The 16,065-nt window shown below is 26.3% G+C and overlaps 1 protein-coding gene across 2 annotated transcripts in view; it reads left to right on the top strand.

The window, feature by feature from the left end:
- Positions 1–7,384: 7,384 nt before the first annotated feature.
- LOC132927686 (uncharacterized) overlaps positions 7,385–16,065 on the top strand; it is a 43,164-nt gene continuing 34,483 nt past the window's right edge. For both annotated transcript variants that reach the window (XM_060992269.1, XM_060992268.1), the window contains exon 1: positions 7,385–7,842. In XM_060992269.1, the coding sequence (XP_060848252.1) occupies positions 7,821–7,842 (22 nt within the window). In that variant the 5' untranslated portion in view covers positions 7,385–7,820. The remainder of the gene's footprint in view (positions 7,843–16,065) is intronic.

Below are 16,065 nucleotides of genomic sequence, written 5' to 3'. Positions count from 1 at the left end.
CACTATTATGGTAATTAATAATAATATAGCAGACGCAATAAACCGTAAGCAAATCTCGAAGGAACGCGTTCGAATCAGTTTTAGCAATTTTTTTTTCTTTTTACAGTGCACTTTATATGCAATTTCACGTCGACGATGAAAACAATATATTGTGATATATAGTCGTTGTAGGTAGAAGGTGCATACTATACACACGTGTACGCGTGTAGTATAATAATAATTTGTTGTTTGACACGCGCAATTGATATTTTTTCTTTTTATCATCTGTGAACAAGTGATATTAATAATGTCAATTAGTGCTTAGTCATAATAAATTACCGTCATCCCGAGAACGTCTGATTATCGCAAACGTATTAAACAAATTTAAATCGAAATCTAAAACTCGTCACTAATTATAATGATAATAATAATAATAATATAATATGTATACATTAAAAATAGTACACGTGTATGTCGTACTCGTGGATAAATACGTCATATTGCAATATTATATCAATACACTATTGATAAGTATAAAAATTATTTAGTAATGTTCATTGGCTGAAGTTTAAAAAAGCCGTATGTCTGTTAGTACAAAGCTTGATCATTTAGCACACGATTTCTCGCACATTTTTCTTATTGAAAATTAATATATCAAAAATAAACGAAATCAATCGTTTTATTTTACAAACCGCATTCAAAGTTAAAATTTTTACGAAATTCATCAAAATCACGAAAATGATGCAAATTATGTTTCGGTCAATAATCTATAAAATTTTCTATTTGAAAAACTATGATTTGAAATAGAGTACAAGGTTTTACAAAGGTTTTCTTATATATACGCCTAAATATATTATCAAAAATAAATTGCAAAATATTGTTTTTATAGACATTACCATTTCAAATTTCGACAAAATTTAATAATATTTAAACGAAAAATAAATATTTCAGTTATTTTATTGTAATCTAAAAATATGATTCGTAAGAACTTTTCACTTTTTGCCACTAGCTATGTATATTATTATTTACAATGAAATTTTCAAAATGTAAATATTGATTTTAAGAAGTGTACTACTATTGTGTATACTAGGAATCTATTGACACCGTCCTATTGTAAATTAATATTTGGTTTATAATTTAATAACATCTTGTAATATTATACGATAAATGCGATTATATTTTTTGCGAAAGTTTATTGACCCACCGTATTACTTTTAAGAATATACATTTATTAAATAAAATTCTTAGAATTATAGCCTGCAGGTGGTCAGTTTCTTCCCAAAAATATTTTCCGTGTGCAATGTAGTGAATAAAGTTTTCAAATGATTAATGTCAAAATGTTTGCAGGCCGTTTTCAAATCATTACCTGATCATAGACTAGATTGACTTGATCAATAAATCGCTTACTATACATGTACATTTATTAATTTGTAAAAACATATTATGCTGGTGAAAAATGTCGTTATAATATCACTTGTTTTGCGTATTTTTTGATAACAAATTTAAAATTTTAGTAATCTAAATATGGACGTCATATTAAATATCACACTTGGGTGTATAATATGAGGTATTCAAAATTATTACCGGCGGGACAAGCGAGAGAATTATTATTTTAAATTAAACAAAAATTACATACAAAACAATATTCTGAGCGGAGACACGCCGTCAGCATTTATTCTCATCTATTTCTAGGGATTTTTTTATAAATAATTTATATTATTATAAGTAATTTATTTTTCCGTACCCCGTTCGGTATTATTAAACTAATTATTGTCAAAAACATCTCATACAGAATATTATTATTTATTATAATATCATTACCTAATATATTATTGTTATTGACTTAAAAGTCAACAATATACCTCGTATTATAGTATATTATTGTGAATAGGTTCGTAGATTAAATGGTTCAATTAGCTAAATATTTTAATAAGGTGTAGAATCTTATGGTGTAAATAAGATGTCGAATGGGTCACTATTATGGGTGTGTTAAGTTTGAGTTCAATGATATACCATTGTATACGAAAAATGAATCTGAGTACCCGAGTAGAGAAAAATGTATTAATTTATCGGAGTGGAGCACTCAGAATCTGAAATTCCATTGTGTATCATTAATAATTATTATAAACGTAATTTTCATGAAAATCTAAAAAATCCTACCCTTTAACAGTTAGCAAAATTAAATTATTAATATAATTTTTTTTCAATTTTGAACTCTCGTAGTAATCCACTAATTAAACAACTATTAGTTATTACCCATATGACTTCTTGGTAATGTGTATAGAAGACTTCGAAGAAATTGGCATAGAGATTTACTTTATAGAATTGGTACTCAAAAAGTTCCTGATCGGGTGGCACTGCTGAGTCCTGAGTACCTTATGGAATACATTTTATGCATTATGTTATAATACATTTAAATATATATTTTTCTAAATTGAATTGCTTATACTCTAATGATTTTATTCAATCGAAGTTAACAAGATTATTCGATTAAATTGTTATTCGGTTCTTTAGAAAAGAGAGGTTATGTATTTAATTTACAATAGGTTTTTCTTTTTTTTGTTACCTGTCCTGTCTTATCTCTTATCATCTTTCAGATATGTCATTAGTAGTGGTATTCTAAAAGTTTCGTATGACCTCATTATTTTTTAATTTGACGTTTTAGTTAGAGGTCATTTTTTATGTAAGCATTTGAAAAATCCGCTGCAAAACCACGAAACTTATGATTTTAAACTTTTGTAAACCACAAAATAATATAATTTCTATAATATTTTGACCAATTATTATTTAATTAATTTTATATATTATATTGATTATTGGCATACATCGGTCTTACTAAATTCTAACAGTTTGGAGTTAAATTAATTACCAGCATTTTAGGTTTATTTTTTGAACTAACAGGTGAGGCTATTATTTTTAGTTATAGTTTGTTGTTTGTTTATAATTTTAAAAGTTAATTGAATTTGAAGTTATTGAACATTAAATCTTGACATTTAATACCAAGAAGAGACATAGAAGAAACTTCTAAAATTATTTTCTCTTAAAGACTTCATCAGGATGCATTAAGTGATAAGTGTATAATTTCAGAAATGCCTGACCTTAACAAAACGCGACTGAACAGAATTAATCGGTAGTAAAAGATCTGTCAACCTGGTAATCAGAAATCAACATTTCTAAGTCAAATTATACTAGACAATTAGACACCAATTTATACACGATGTCACGATATAAGTTTGCTTTACAATAAAAGCTCTGTTTCCAGAATTGCACGTTTTTGCAAAATATAATATTTTTATAATATTCAATCTAATAATTAACTTGCGTAACAGTGCTTATTATTTTAATAACATTCATTGCTAATGTAGATAAGACATTTTCCACACGCACAGTTTTAATGTGTTTAAAACGTTTTATTATTTTTCTCTATTAATTGTATGTATATTAGCACACTAATATTATAAAATAATTATTTACAGTCGATTTTTATAGGCTTTTCAGGGAATTAATTACGAAATCACAAAAATATTATGTGTGAAATTATTCAAAATTATCGTTTATATTGTAGTATTGTTTGTATTATACACGTTATTTTTGATAATTGAAAAATGTACTGATACTATAGCTACTCGAGTGAATTTGATTTTCACAAATTTTTATACTTTTTTTCTTAGCATACTAAATAAAAATAGACGATGTATGATGCACAATATGATTTAAAATTTATTGAATTTTGCAGTAAACACTCCTAGTTCCGTAGTGATTTTTTTTATTTAAAGTTGAATTCAAATTATAAAATTATGTTTATGTTATTTTTACAAAAGATAATACATAACTGAAATAAACGAATTATGAAAATTTCAAGTCTAAGATATAGAATAAATAATTTTTGACTACAACAAATGTATAAAAATATTTTTTAAAATATTAAATGTCTTTTGGGAATTTATCAGTAATTTTTCTTAGGGTTTGAGTAAAAATTATTTAAAATTTAAAAAGCTACTTCTTCACAACACTAAATCGAGAAAATTTCTAAAATAAAAAGTAAGTGTTTGGGGCATATCAAGATTTTTATTTCACGAGAGTTAGTAAAAATAATAAATATATTATAAATAGTATGATTTATATACAAAAAGAAAAAACATAATATTAAAATAAATTAGTATGACGTATTGATTAGAACTTCTATTAATAACATCTATTAGTCCATTATTTACTGAAAAAACTTTTGGTCCAATTTCTAGGAAAAACTAGTTAATAGTTAATGTGTCAATGATATTTATATTCTGATACCGACAATGTAATATATATAAAATACTTAATTTTTACAAATGTTCTCAGAAATAATTTTCATTGTTGGTGGGTGGGTGGGGGAGGGGCTGTAACCCGCTCATTCATTCCTATAAAATAAATACGCTCTGATAAGGGCCACTTGCTATTAAATCCAAGCTTTTATTGAAACAAAAAGTTACATAAAACGCATTATAGTAAAATATTAATACTAATACACTCCTCGTCCTGATCGGTATCAAATATCAGTACCTGCCCTATAATAAAAATAATAAAATATGACTATTATATTATTATATATAATTTTCTTTTGGAATAAATCAATTTATATTATCAGATTAAATTCGAGGACATATACAATAACATAGGTGTGTACCTTATAAAATAATAGACTTATCAGTGTTCCATTATGACCTATACCTATCAAAATAATTTGGGCAGTTTGAAACGAACGTAAAAAGATACGACAATATAATATATTATAATATTACTGTGAGTGAGAATAAATATGTAATTTCTTTTAACAATATTTGTTTCGATTGATTTTTTATTTATCAAGTGTTTCTAGTAATAGAGCATTACTTGCCCTAACATACCGGATGATCAAGAAACAATTTTTTTTAAAAATAAATTTATTTTTTATTTTTTCTTGTTATCATTTTTAATTACATTTTTTATCATTTATTTTTTGTTTCAATGAAAAATATTTTTTGGAGTACTTCGATGTATAAAAATCAATTTTTTATGAGTAGTTTATGAATTATAACTTATAAGTATAAGTTTAGCTGAGTAGAGCAGAGTGCAAAATGTTGGCACACTACTCCACTCATTTCAATTTTAAAAACTCATAAAGTCATTACCAATAAACTATTTGTCCGATATTTTATTTTTATAGATTTAAAATATAAATACTCCGTATAATACTATGCTTCGAGATATGAAATTAAAAATGCATATTGTTGTTCAAAAGAGTAAAAACTAAGAATAGAGTAAGAATTATAATTATGTAAAAAAATATTTTCAAAAACCTTTAGTGGTTGTTGAAATTAACTTGCCTTAAACGGATCACTCCGTATGCATTACGCTATTACTTATACGTATATAACTGCCAGAATAAATAGCCTGCGATTTAATTTTTAATGTCTGTAGCAGGCTTCAAGTGTATACTTTGTCATTGAGTATCTTTTTTACTGTAAATTAAAAGCTGACGATTTGTATGATAAATGTTAATATATCTGAACCAAAATTCAAACAAGAATTTTTAGAGTTATTTAAAGTATGTATTATGAATTTTAAAAGTCCTTAAACATAGTTTTAAAATATATACAATAGATATACATAAATATAATATTTAATGTAGTACTTACTTTTATTAGATTTAGATAGTTTTTGATAATTTTAAAATATTAATAGATGACTATAATTTTTGAATAATTTAATCATCATGGCTCCCATATTAGGAATCTAGGAATCTATTCATATATTATATATACATATATGTTACAGCAAAAGTCAAAATCGGGCAAACCTCAGAAATGCCCAGACAAAACGCGAACTGCCCATAATCTATTGGTAAAATGTCATATTTCGGCTTTTGACCAGGCAAACCTAGTTAAGACCAACCTCATTTGGGCAAAACCGTAGTGTCTTAAATGCGTTCGCTAATATTAAATACAAATAATCATAAAATAAATATTATTGTACAAATATAATTGAATACACTTAAATAATAATAAAAATATAATGATATTAAGTACTCGTATAAAAATAAACAAATAATAATATTAGGTACTTTTATAATGTTAAAATAAAGAATTAAAAAAATTAATATATTTAAATTTCTGGGCAAAACCGTCTTAAATAACTTCACAGCTAAATTAAAAAAGCTAAAAAAAAGTTAACATTAACATTACACAATTCTCTAAGAATCTAAGATAGTTGTGACACGACATTAATATTTTACTATTATTTTTGCTTGTGTATTAATATTGGTAGTCGCGGGCCACAAAAAAATGAGTTGTGTTTGACAATTTGACATGCCTGTGCTGGTCTGTAGATCGAGATTGAATATAAGGTGTGATATTTTGCTGATGCACAATGAACTGATATTATAGTGTGTAGTCTATTGATATTTGACTGTCGATTTAAAGAAAGTGCGGTTTTTGGATGCAACTTATTATTTTAAGCTGCGGAAAATTTTAGTATATATCTTTTTATACTCTTCAAGTTAAAGTGAAAATTCAACAGCCGACTTATGTGCAAGAGCGTGATTTAACTACTAATTTAAATTTAAACATTAACATTTTTTTAAATTTATCATACTATTTTACATATTTTTTTATAGTAGAAAGTTTTCATAAAAATTTTGAAAATATTCGAAATGTTCAACTTTAGATTCTGAGCGGAACGATAAATGTATTAATTTTACAATAATGTATTTAGTTTTTCAGTATTTGAAATACCTAAAACAAATAATTTATATGAGCGATTAAAGTTGGATAAAATTTTGTTGAAATTGGATATTTAAACAAAGAACTACAATTATAGTTATTTTGTTGTGACTAAACTTTTTATTTGTTGGCATTTGAAACGTTTTCGTAAATAATTATATTTTATATAAAATATATAATATGTACAATGTAAAAAGACATTTTTGAAATACTTAGATTTTAGATTAATTTTATGGTATTGCCTTGTAAAAAGTTAAATAAATTACTATATCTAATGAATCAAGACAATTTATTTATATGATAATATTTACTTGATAATAATAATCAAAATATAATAGAAAAAGTATTTTATTTTTTGGGGGTGCACAAGTCCCCTGTACCCCCCTCCTTTTTGTCATGCCGTTGGGCCAAATAACTCAACGACGAAATATTCTAATCATCTATTGTAGGTACAGACCGGAATTTTCTGGCTTTTATTTTTTACGTGACGTGACGTCGTGTGAACACAAGGCATCGGTCACCGAGGGCGCATCGGCCACTGAGGGCGCATCGGCGCTGGTTGCCGACGATAGGCGTCCGCGGGCGACGGTGCGGTCAAGACCGAGTCATAATTACGGTATATATAAAAAAAAGTCGGCAGGTAGGCGCATACACACACCCGCTGAGTCAGTGTTCGTCCGTCACCGTTCGTCGCCGATCGTCCGAACGGCATAACATAATATCGTTACGGTATCTATAGTAGTGAAAATAATAATAATATAATAATCGTAGTTTCTATAGGACCCCGCCTGACCTGACGCCTATCCGTCGTCCGAGTTCCGTTCCCGAGTCGTCGTCGTTCCACTAATAACGCGCACGACCGTTATCAGAACAACGTGCATACCCGATTTCAGCGGCGGTGTCTGGACATGTGCGACCCCAGCGAACCCGGTTAAGCGAGACACACACGCCGGCGTGCGCCCACCCGCACCCGCTGCAGGGAACCGCGCACGTCAGACCGAAGGCCGACTCTATAGCTGTCCGCGCGTACACAGGGCGACCGTAGACGTGATGCCTGCGGTCCGCGAGTCGTGCCGTTCGAATTGAAACCCGGTGAATGGGACTATGGGAATTTGTCTGGACACAGGTAAACGCACACTATCGGTGTATTTTTTGTCGACGTCACGGCAGTGTGTGATAATCACGATCGTGATTTTTTTAACGATAGTATAATTATGACGATCGACAATAATATTACATTTAGTACGACATACTGCAGACTTGCACGCTACTGATAGCCGAACTGCTCGATAAACGCGAAATTAATCTATTAATAGGTAAAAAACAATATAATTTTCGTTTCGTCTCGCTTGTAATGAATTAATAAATATGAGATTAGTTAACCCTGTTCGTCCTTATATATAATATTGGGACCACCCCTAACTCTAGATTTGGTCAAGGTTACACGATCATTCGTGCACTCGACGCAGTGTCTGGAGCTTAAATAATGTATAGTCGTATTATGAATAATTAACTACAGCTTATTATTTTTAACGCTTTTTTTTTACACATAATACATATAGTTTGATGAGAAAAAATGTACTGAACGTTTTTTGTATCGATGGAATAATTGGCATCATATTGAGTTGATTAACGTTCAAGAATTTTTTAAACGATCTTTACCAATCTCAATAAGTTGTAGACGAAACAATATATTATGTACAATATTCGTTTTTGAGGGCAAACATATTTTAAATGGCACTAAAGACAGATGTATAACATTGTACATAATATGGTATATACTATATAATATACTATATTATGTGCATATAATTATTATGCGTATTAAGCTTTCATTGGTCGTGACACTTGATATCCGATAGTTTATTTCCGGTAATTTTCAACTGTATTGATTTTGATATTATATAATTATGTTCTGTAAAATGACGAAATTGTGTCCACAATTCCGGGAAAATATCGTTATTATACAACAATATTTTACGTAAAAACTTTAAACGGTAATATTGTGCGAGTGGTTTTTATATTTATTTTTACAATAAGTACTACCTACTCGATGAAAGGTGGTTACAGTCGATATAAATAAATCCATTTGATGGGCCAAAATCCGGAACAAAACTATGGGACTTGGGTATAATGGGTTCAAATGTTGAGATACAGATTCATATATCTCAGGATAGTTTAGACGTTCGAGTACAACATTTAATCTTTATTTTCTGGTGTGGAAATAAGTACCATTTCGAATTTGAAAAATAGATTTCGTAAATTAGTGCAGTTTTTGCTCTAGTTGAATTTTGTACCCGATTACACGGTGAACGACACTCCACTACTCCACGGTGGTAGCTAAACCAAATTATCTAACGGATCGAAAAATCGTTATAGTCAATAATATATAGCTAGTAGTATCCGGTCCTCTCCAAAGCCATCCATCGTCGAAAAACTGTTTAATTTTGGCTCTATTCCACGACTCACACAGAATTTTCAACGGTTATTAATAAAACAAAACGCACATAATTAAAATAAAATCACTTTATTGACACCAGTGCTTTATTAAATGGCCGATTGTCGATAACAACCGCTGCCAAAAAATCATTTTTTGTCTTCTCATCATGTATCTAAATCATAATATTATAACCTAGTTTTCTATGTTAATACATAATTTTTATTGACCTTCTAATATTTAATGACCGAGAATATAATTATAAATATTGTTACATATATTATAACATAAATGTTTTCTTTGCCTAGTTTTGAATTATTATAATAATGTTTATGTATTGCAACAGGTAGCAACCTGTACCCTAACTTAATGTATACATAGATATAATATTACAAAGGCGAGTAAGTTAATAAAAATAATTAATTCAAGTTAGGTTATATTGAATAAAAACAAGATTGTTAGGTATGTTAGAAGTTAGTAATTGACAAATAATAAACTAAGCTCACTAAGTTTAAAATTAATATGGAAAATAATAACATTTAAGTTTAACAAAAAATTAACCTACATTTTTAATTAGTACGTGGGTCGGGTAAAAAATATGTTCTTCTCATTCATGTATTATATTATTTGATCAAATAACATAAAAAAAATTGTAGCATTATTACTTATAAGGACGTTTCACCCGAATGTGTTGTCTCCGTCTTACACAAGTACGACATAGTAAATTTTCGTTCACCAGTTTCAATAGTGTGCTTTTAGTTTTAATATTAGAGTGAATTGACCTATTATCAAACTTTTAGGTAAGAACATTATCAGTGTTCTCTCGTTAGATTTTTACGATATTTTAATTTTTAGGTGAGTTATGAGTATGAAATTATTAAATATTTGAAAATGATCAGAACTTACCTAAAAATTAAAATATCGTAAAAAGCCATCAAGAGAACACAGATAATGTTCTTACTTAAAAGTTTGATAATAGGTCAATTCACTCTAATATTAAAACTAAAAACACATTATTGAAACTGGTGAACGAAAATTTACTATGTCGTACGCGTGTAAGACGGAGACAACACATGCTAGTGAGACGTCCTCTTATGAGTTAGTAATATTATTATTATAGTCTTAGATTATTTTGATTTTAAAATTTCAATACAATAATCAAAAATAAAACCATTAACACTAATAATTTCAAAAACATTTTTAATTTTAGTTAGATCGATTATTTTTACTAAATCAATCAAACCTGTTAAGCTAAAAAGCTAAAAAAAAAACTTAACTTTTTAACTAGTTAATGACCATATTAAAATGTCGAACGTTGATATCTCAATTTGTTCGTTATCTCGAGCACAAATTAATTTTTAGATTCTTACAAAAACAAAAGTAATATTAAAGAAACTGTAATGGCAGATTTTAAAAAAAATGAATTTATTCATTATTGTAATTTATTGATATTTATTATTATTTACCAATTTTTTTAAGAATTTTAATAAAACTCAATATATCGAAGTTTTTGATGCATAGAACTTTTTCTGTCTCCTTTGATATTCGACATAACGAGAATCTACTGCATATATATTGCCAATGAAAATACTTATCTATAAAAATGTGAATACCTACACATTTTCTTGATTTCTGTATTCTATGGAAAATATTAAAATGTAAAATTTAATCAAATATGAAGAAAAGTACTAATCACAGATTAAGTAAATTGAATCATAACATAATATTTGAACTAAATGTTTACAAAATATAAAAATAACATCGTAAATTGATGGTGACAGAGAGTGACAGAGTGTCCTATAAAATAATATTGTTTACTATTTTATCTTTTTATAGGATGAATATTACACCAAATTCTAGTATTTGAAAATAAATTATTCAAGTAAAATACCTAAAAATGTCAATATTTTATACAATGCATTCTTAAAAATAAGTTAAACTAATTTTTGTCTTAAATAAATGTGTAACATAATAATTTATAAAAATAATTAATTCAACATAATTTAAAATTTTATTGCTAGCTGTTATACGTTGTAATGAGTCAATACAGATGTACTATACGAAGAATAGTTTACATGACAAACACGTTTTGGTATGAATAGCTTGACAGGTTGACTGCCACGCAGGATGAATTGACCCAATAACATTAACTTTGATGAGATAGCTATAATAATTTTTCAAGATTTCTTGTATTTTGATTATTAATTTACATTAAAAATACCCGTTTTACAAAAAAAAAATATCACAGGGCAATATTAATTTTTTTAAAACGTTTTCAAAGAATTTCTAAGGAGGCCATTCCTAAATATTTTTCTATATATTATAAAGCTATGTATTGTAACGGTTCTCAGAACTCTACGCAGCATATTATATTTGAATTTAAACGGTAGGGTTTGAAGACCTTTGTAGTAAAAGTATACTTTCGGGTTATTAGATCTTACATTGCGATAATATACAAGTCTCATAGTTTTAGCGTTGTAGTTAATCTATTAAAATAATATGAACGTATGGAAAATGCCAATGTTTATAGTTAGTTTTAAATTATAGTATACGCCGTTCACACAATAAAAAATTCGAATACCAATGAATAATAATTGTAGAATTACAACAAAATAAGTAAAATCCTAATTTTCCTTTTAATACAGTAGATTCTTATTATGTCCAACTTCGTTATCTCGAACTACATTGAAATCCCCTCGAAACTACCATTACACATAGAAGTGTTTTGCTCTCGATAACTCGAAATGGAATTAATCGTTTTTCGTTATCTCGAATACACAAATAATATTTTTATACGTTAAGAACAAAACATTAAGTATTATTCTTATTTAAAAATAAACAATAATAAGCTTGGTCAAAAAGTTTGATACTTAAAAAAAATATACTTGTAAATTTGAACTTATGAAGTTAATAATGATAAAAATAATATCTTATAAAATTTTTAATATCTATATGTAATTATAATATATGAGATATACCTACGATTTGTTTTTGATAACAGTTAGTTTAACCCATGTCTTATTAATAATTACTGAATATTTTAAAGTTTGACATCTCTAAAATAATTACTAGCTTCAATTTGATATTAGTTACTATCCTCTCGGTGGTATCTTGAAATGATCTAAGCATTTTTTACTAGAAAAAAAAATCAGACACAAAAATAAACAAAAAATTCACATCATTGTAAATCGATACATTCTTTGCTCTATTCAAAATCTAAAATAAAGTACCTATTTTGAGAAATAGGCTGAAATGGACAGTGTCTGTTCAGAGATATTTTTCGTGATTTTTTTTCTAACATCGAATTCAAATTTAACACGTTCGTTATGTTGACGTTACTTACTTAGTCTACTCATTAACACGTTACACAAATAAACAGTTAAGTGACTAATCAGGTTTTTTAAATATTCATTTGTTAAATACCAGATAATTAACAGGTAATAAATAATGATGAAAACAATATGTTCATAATATATTAATGTTATAACTATAAATGGCGTAAACGTTATTAGCTATTGGAATTTAAAGTTATAGTAAAATGATTTGTAAAACAGTGGCTGTATCCTTTATATACTTACGAATGAAACTATTGGTTTTTAGGTATAGGTGATAATGTTAATGTAACATGGTAAAATAAAATAAACTTAATTAATACTTCGATTTATCTGAAACTATTGTCACGAAAGAATTATTTTTAGTTTAGCCTATTTTATGTATTTACTGACTAGCACATAAAATAGTTGAAATAAACTTTGGGTACCTTTTTACCTGATTGTACTCAAAACTAATACAAAACATTCTTTTATACAAACATGACGCAGGTATCTAATTTGAATAATTTGGTTTTTGAACGTTTTTAATGGAGTTAAGAATATTAATTTTCAATGTCAAATACTTCAATTTTTGTGGTAGACGGTAGGTAAATAGTATAAATGTAATTATTAATGATTATATTTTCAAATATTTATTATTGATATAAGTATTTATTTAGTATCTAATTTTAAATTTATTATTAATTTTTAAATATCATTTTATTATCGGAAATATAATGTACATATGTAATGTAAAAATAAATATTAATAAATTATATATATTTTTATAACTGTATCGATATAATATTTTTATTACTTAATCAGTTTTATTATATTATATTATGTTATTTATATTGGGACTAAAAGTAAAAACGACAACCACCACAAAATTAGCTATGTTGTCATCACTCAAAAATTATTGGAATGAAACAATTCTTATATAAATTATTTATATAACTGTTTATGATCTTTATGTGTAAGCATTTATGAGGTACTTACATTTACTGTGTGCTTACATTAAATTAATACATATCGTATTCGTTTTTAATTTGTTCAATAAGTATTATAAGATTGGACATATTAACTCAATTAACACATTTTATTATATTTAATTAAGAAGTATAATTTTACTAATAAAGCAATTCGAAAATTGTCATTAATAATTCATTTCTAAACAACATACTTCTCTACATCTTTAAAATGCAAGTATAACGTAAACATTTGTTGTTTACGTGATGGACACTAATATTTAAACGGTATTAAAAAAAATATAAATTATTACTACTGGAGAAAAGTACCACTACAAGATTGAGAGTATCATTTTTATCATAATTTAATAAGGTTTAACGATAAATAAATAGACCTTGTAAGTTATAAGTTCATCGACATTTATTTCTACTATAATACTAGTAGCTAACTTTCAAAAACGTTTCATTTTATAACAATCGCGTGAATAATTTAGTAAAACAATATTTGTTTCGTCTTCAGTATTTTTTTTTTTTCATGTTTAAATAGTAGCCATGAACAAATATAATGACTTTATCATACATAGATATGTTTTGCAATATATTTTGAGTTTCATTTGCAGCAAGAACCGTAAAATATAAAAACGAATTTGTCAAGTTGTCCACCACTTGTACCACGATCCGTATAAACAATATATAGATTACAATATTATATTATAATATATACATTTTTTAAATTAGCTATTATTTTCAACGTAAATTGATTAATTAAGAATGTATTATAATATTCAATACATTCAAGCTGTCACAGTTTTCTTTTAAAACAATAAAACTAAAATAATTATTAGTATTTTAGGTGCACATGGTTTTTACGGTCTCTACAATATAATATTATTTCAATTATATTTAAAATTTACCTTTAATGTTCCTCGCGAATTTAACAAATTTCAGTCCTGATTTTAAATATATTTTTATATTAAAAAAAAAAGTTTTAATTTATCAAGAATCCATCTAACCTAACCATTCCATATTTGCGTGTTTAATTATGGTTACTATTTGAAAATTTTTAATATGTGTACTATTGATCTAATTTTTGGTTTTTCGTCTATTATATAGTATTATTCGAATGTATAAATTTGTATGCAAAAGGTGTAACACTGTTAAAACATTATATATTTTAAGTTTTTTTTTTTTTACTTTTTTGAATGACAAAATACATAATCACTTATGTTTATTATCACATTTGTTTGATATAATATTAAATTATTAAAATATTATGACTATACGTTTTAGTTTATGTAAGAAAATTAATTTTCTAAAAATAATACATAAAAAAATTGATATAAATCTGAGAACATTATATTAGTATGAATTGTAAGATGTGTATAATATTATCTATTATATTTATACGTCGGTAAGTGATTATTGGTCAGATATTTTCTCTATGGCAGTCATTAATGCCTTTTCGTTTTATTCTATTGAATAATCTATAAAAAATCAAGGTTATTTTTGAATTAAAATATGTATCTTATAATTTTGTTAGTTATTTTTTAGTACTTAATGTGAAACAATTTCAGCAATTACTTCTGTAAGTAAATAAAATAACAAGATACTTTGAATAATGCTATTTTAAGTATGTGATACTGTAATTATGCTCTATTAAAAAAATGGTACTCATTATTTCAGAAAACACATTTTTAAAAATATTCATTCAGATAATTTTAAATCGTTACAAAAAAAAAACATTATATATTTTAAGTTTTTTTTTTTTACTTTTTTGAATGACAATAACAGTTTTTTATTTTCAAAAGCAAAATATTATTCGGAGTATTTAATTTAATTAAAAATTAAATTTCGGATAATTAGTTTATTAATTATATAAGTATTTTAATTTGAAATATATACAAGCCGAGTAGATGAGTGAGTACCTACTAAGTATTATAGTGGACCAACTTTTTTCGTTTTTATATCAAAGTAGTTTAAAAAATATTTTGCTTTTAAATAATAAATTACTTATAATGAATGTTATTATTAAAAAAAAACCATTAAAAACAATAACAAATAATATTGAAAATACATTTTTTTTCAGAAAATCGTTGTTTTTTAATTGAAAAATAAATATTTTCAAAACCATTAATAGTTTAATTGATCACCCGGTAAGTAATGTCAGTACTGTACAGTGTACGTACCTATTACTATGTTTTTGGAAGTAGATGTTTTACTTGAGTTCCCATAGTGCCCATCGCTGAAAATAAATCCAAACATCGTGGTGAGTAGACGAAGCGCCATCGCAAAAGTCAATGCACTTTGAAACGTACTACGTCGTACGTCCATTTTATATCATTCGAAAAGATAAGACCTTTAATGTATTCAAATTATTTAAAACAATGTAGACCTATTGAAGACTAATCATTATTTTATGGCTTATGGTATATTCTTGAGCTTTTAAACGGGTGTACAAAAAACATATTTTTTCTTTTCCGTTTACTAATTTAAAAAAGACTATATAATTTTCGAAAAACGTTTATTTTTTCTTTCTACATTACAAAAAATATAACACGATCCACTGAAATTATTAGTTTTTAATAAAATGTATTGCCATCAACTTTTAAACCTAAGAAGATAAGTGTGATAAT

Source organism: Rhopalosiphum padi, chromosome 3 (assembly GCF_020882245.1).
Source record: "Rhopalosiphum padi isolate XX-2018 chromosome 3, ASM2088224v1, whole genome shotgun sequence".
NCBI lineage: Eukaryota > Metazoa > Arthropoda > Insecta > Hemiptera > Aphididae > Rhopalosiphum > Rhopalosiphum padi.
Note: the sequence above shows the minus strand (reverse complement) of the source record. Positions and strands in the feature narration are given on the sequence as shown.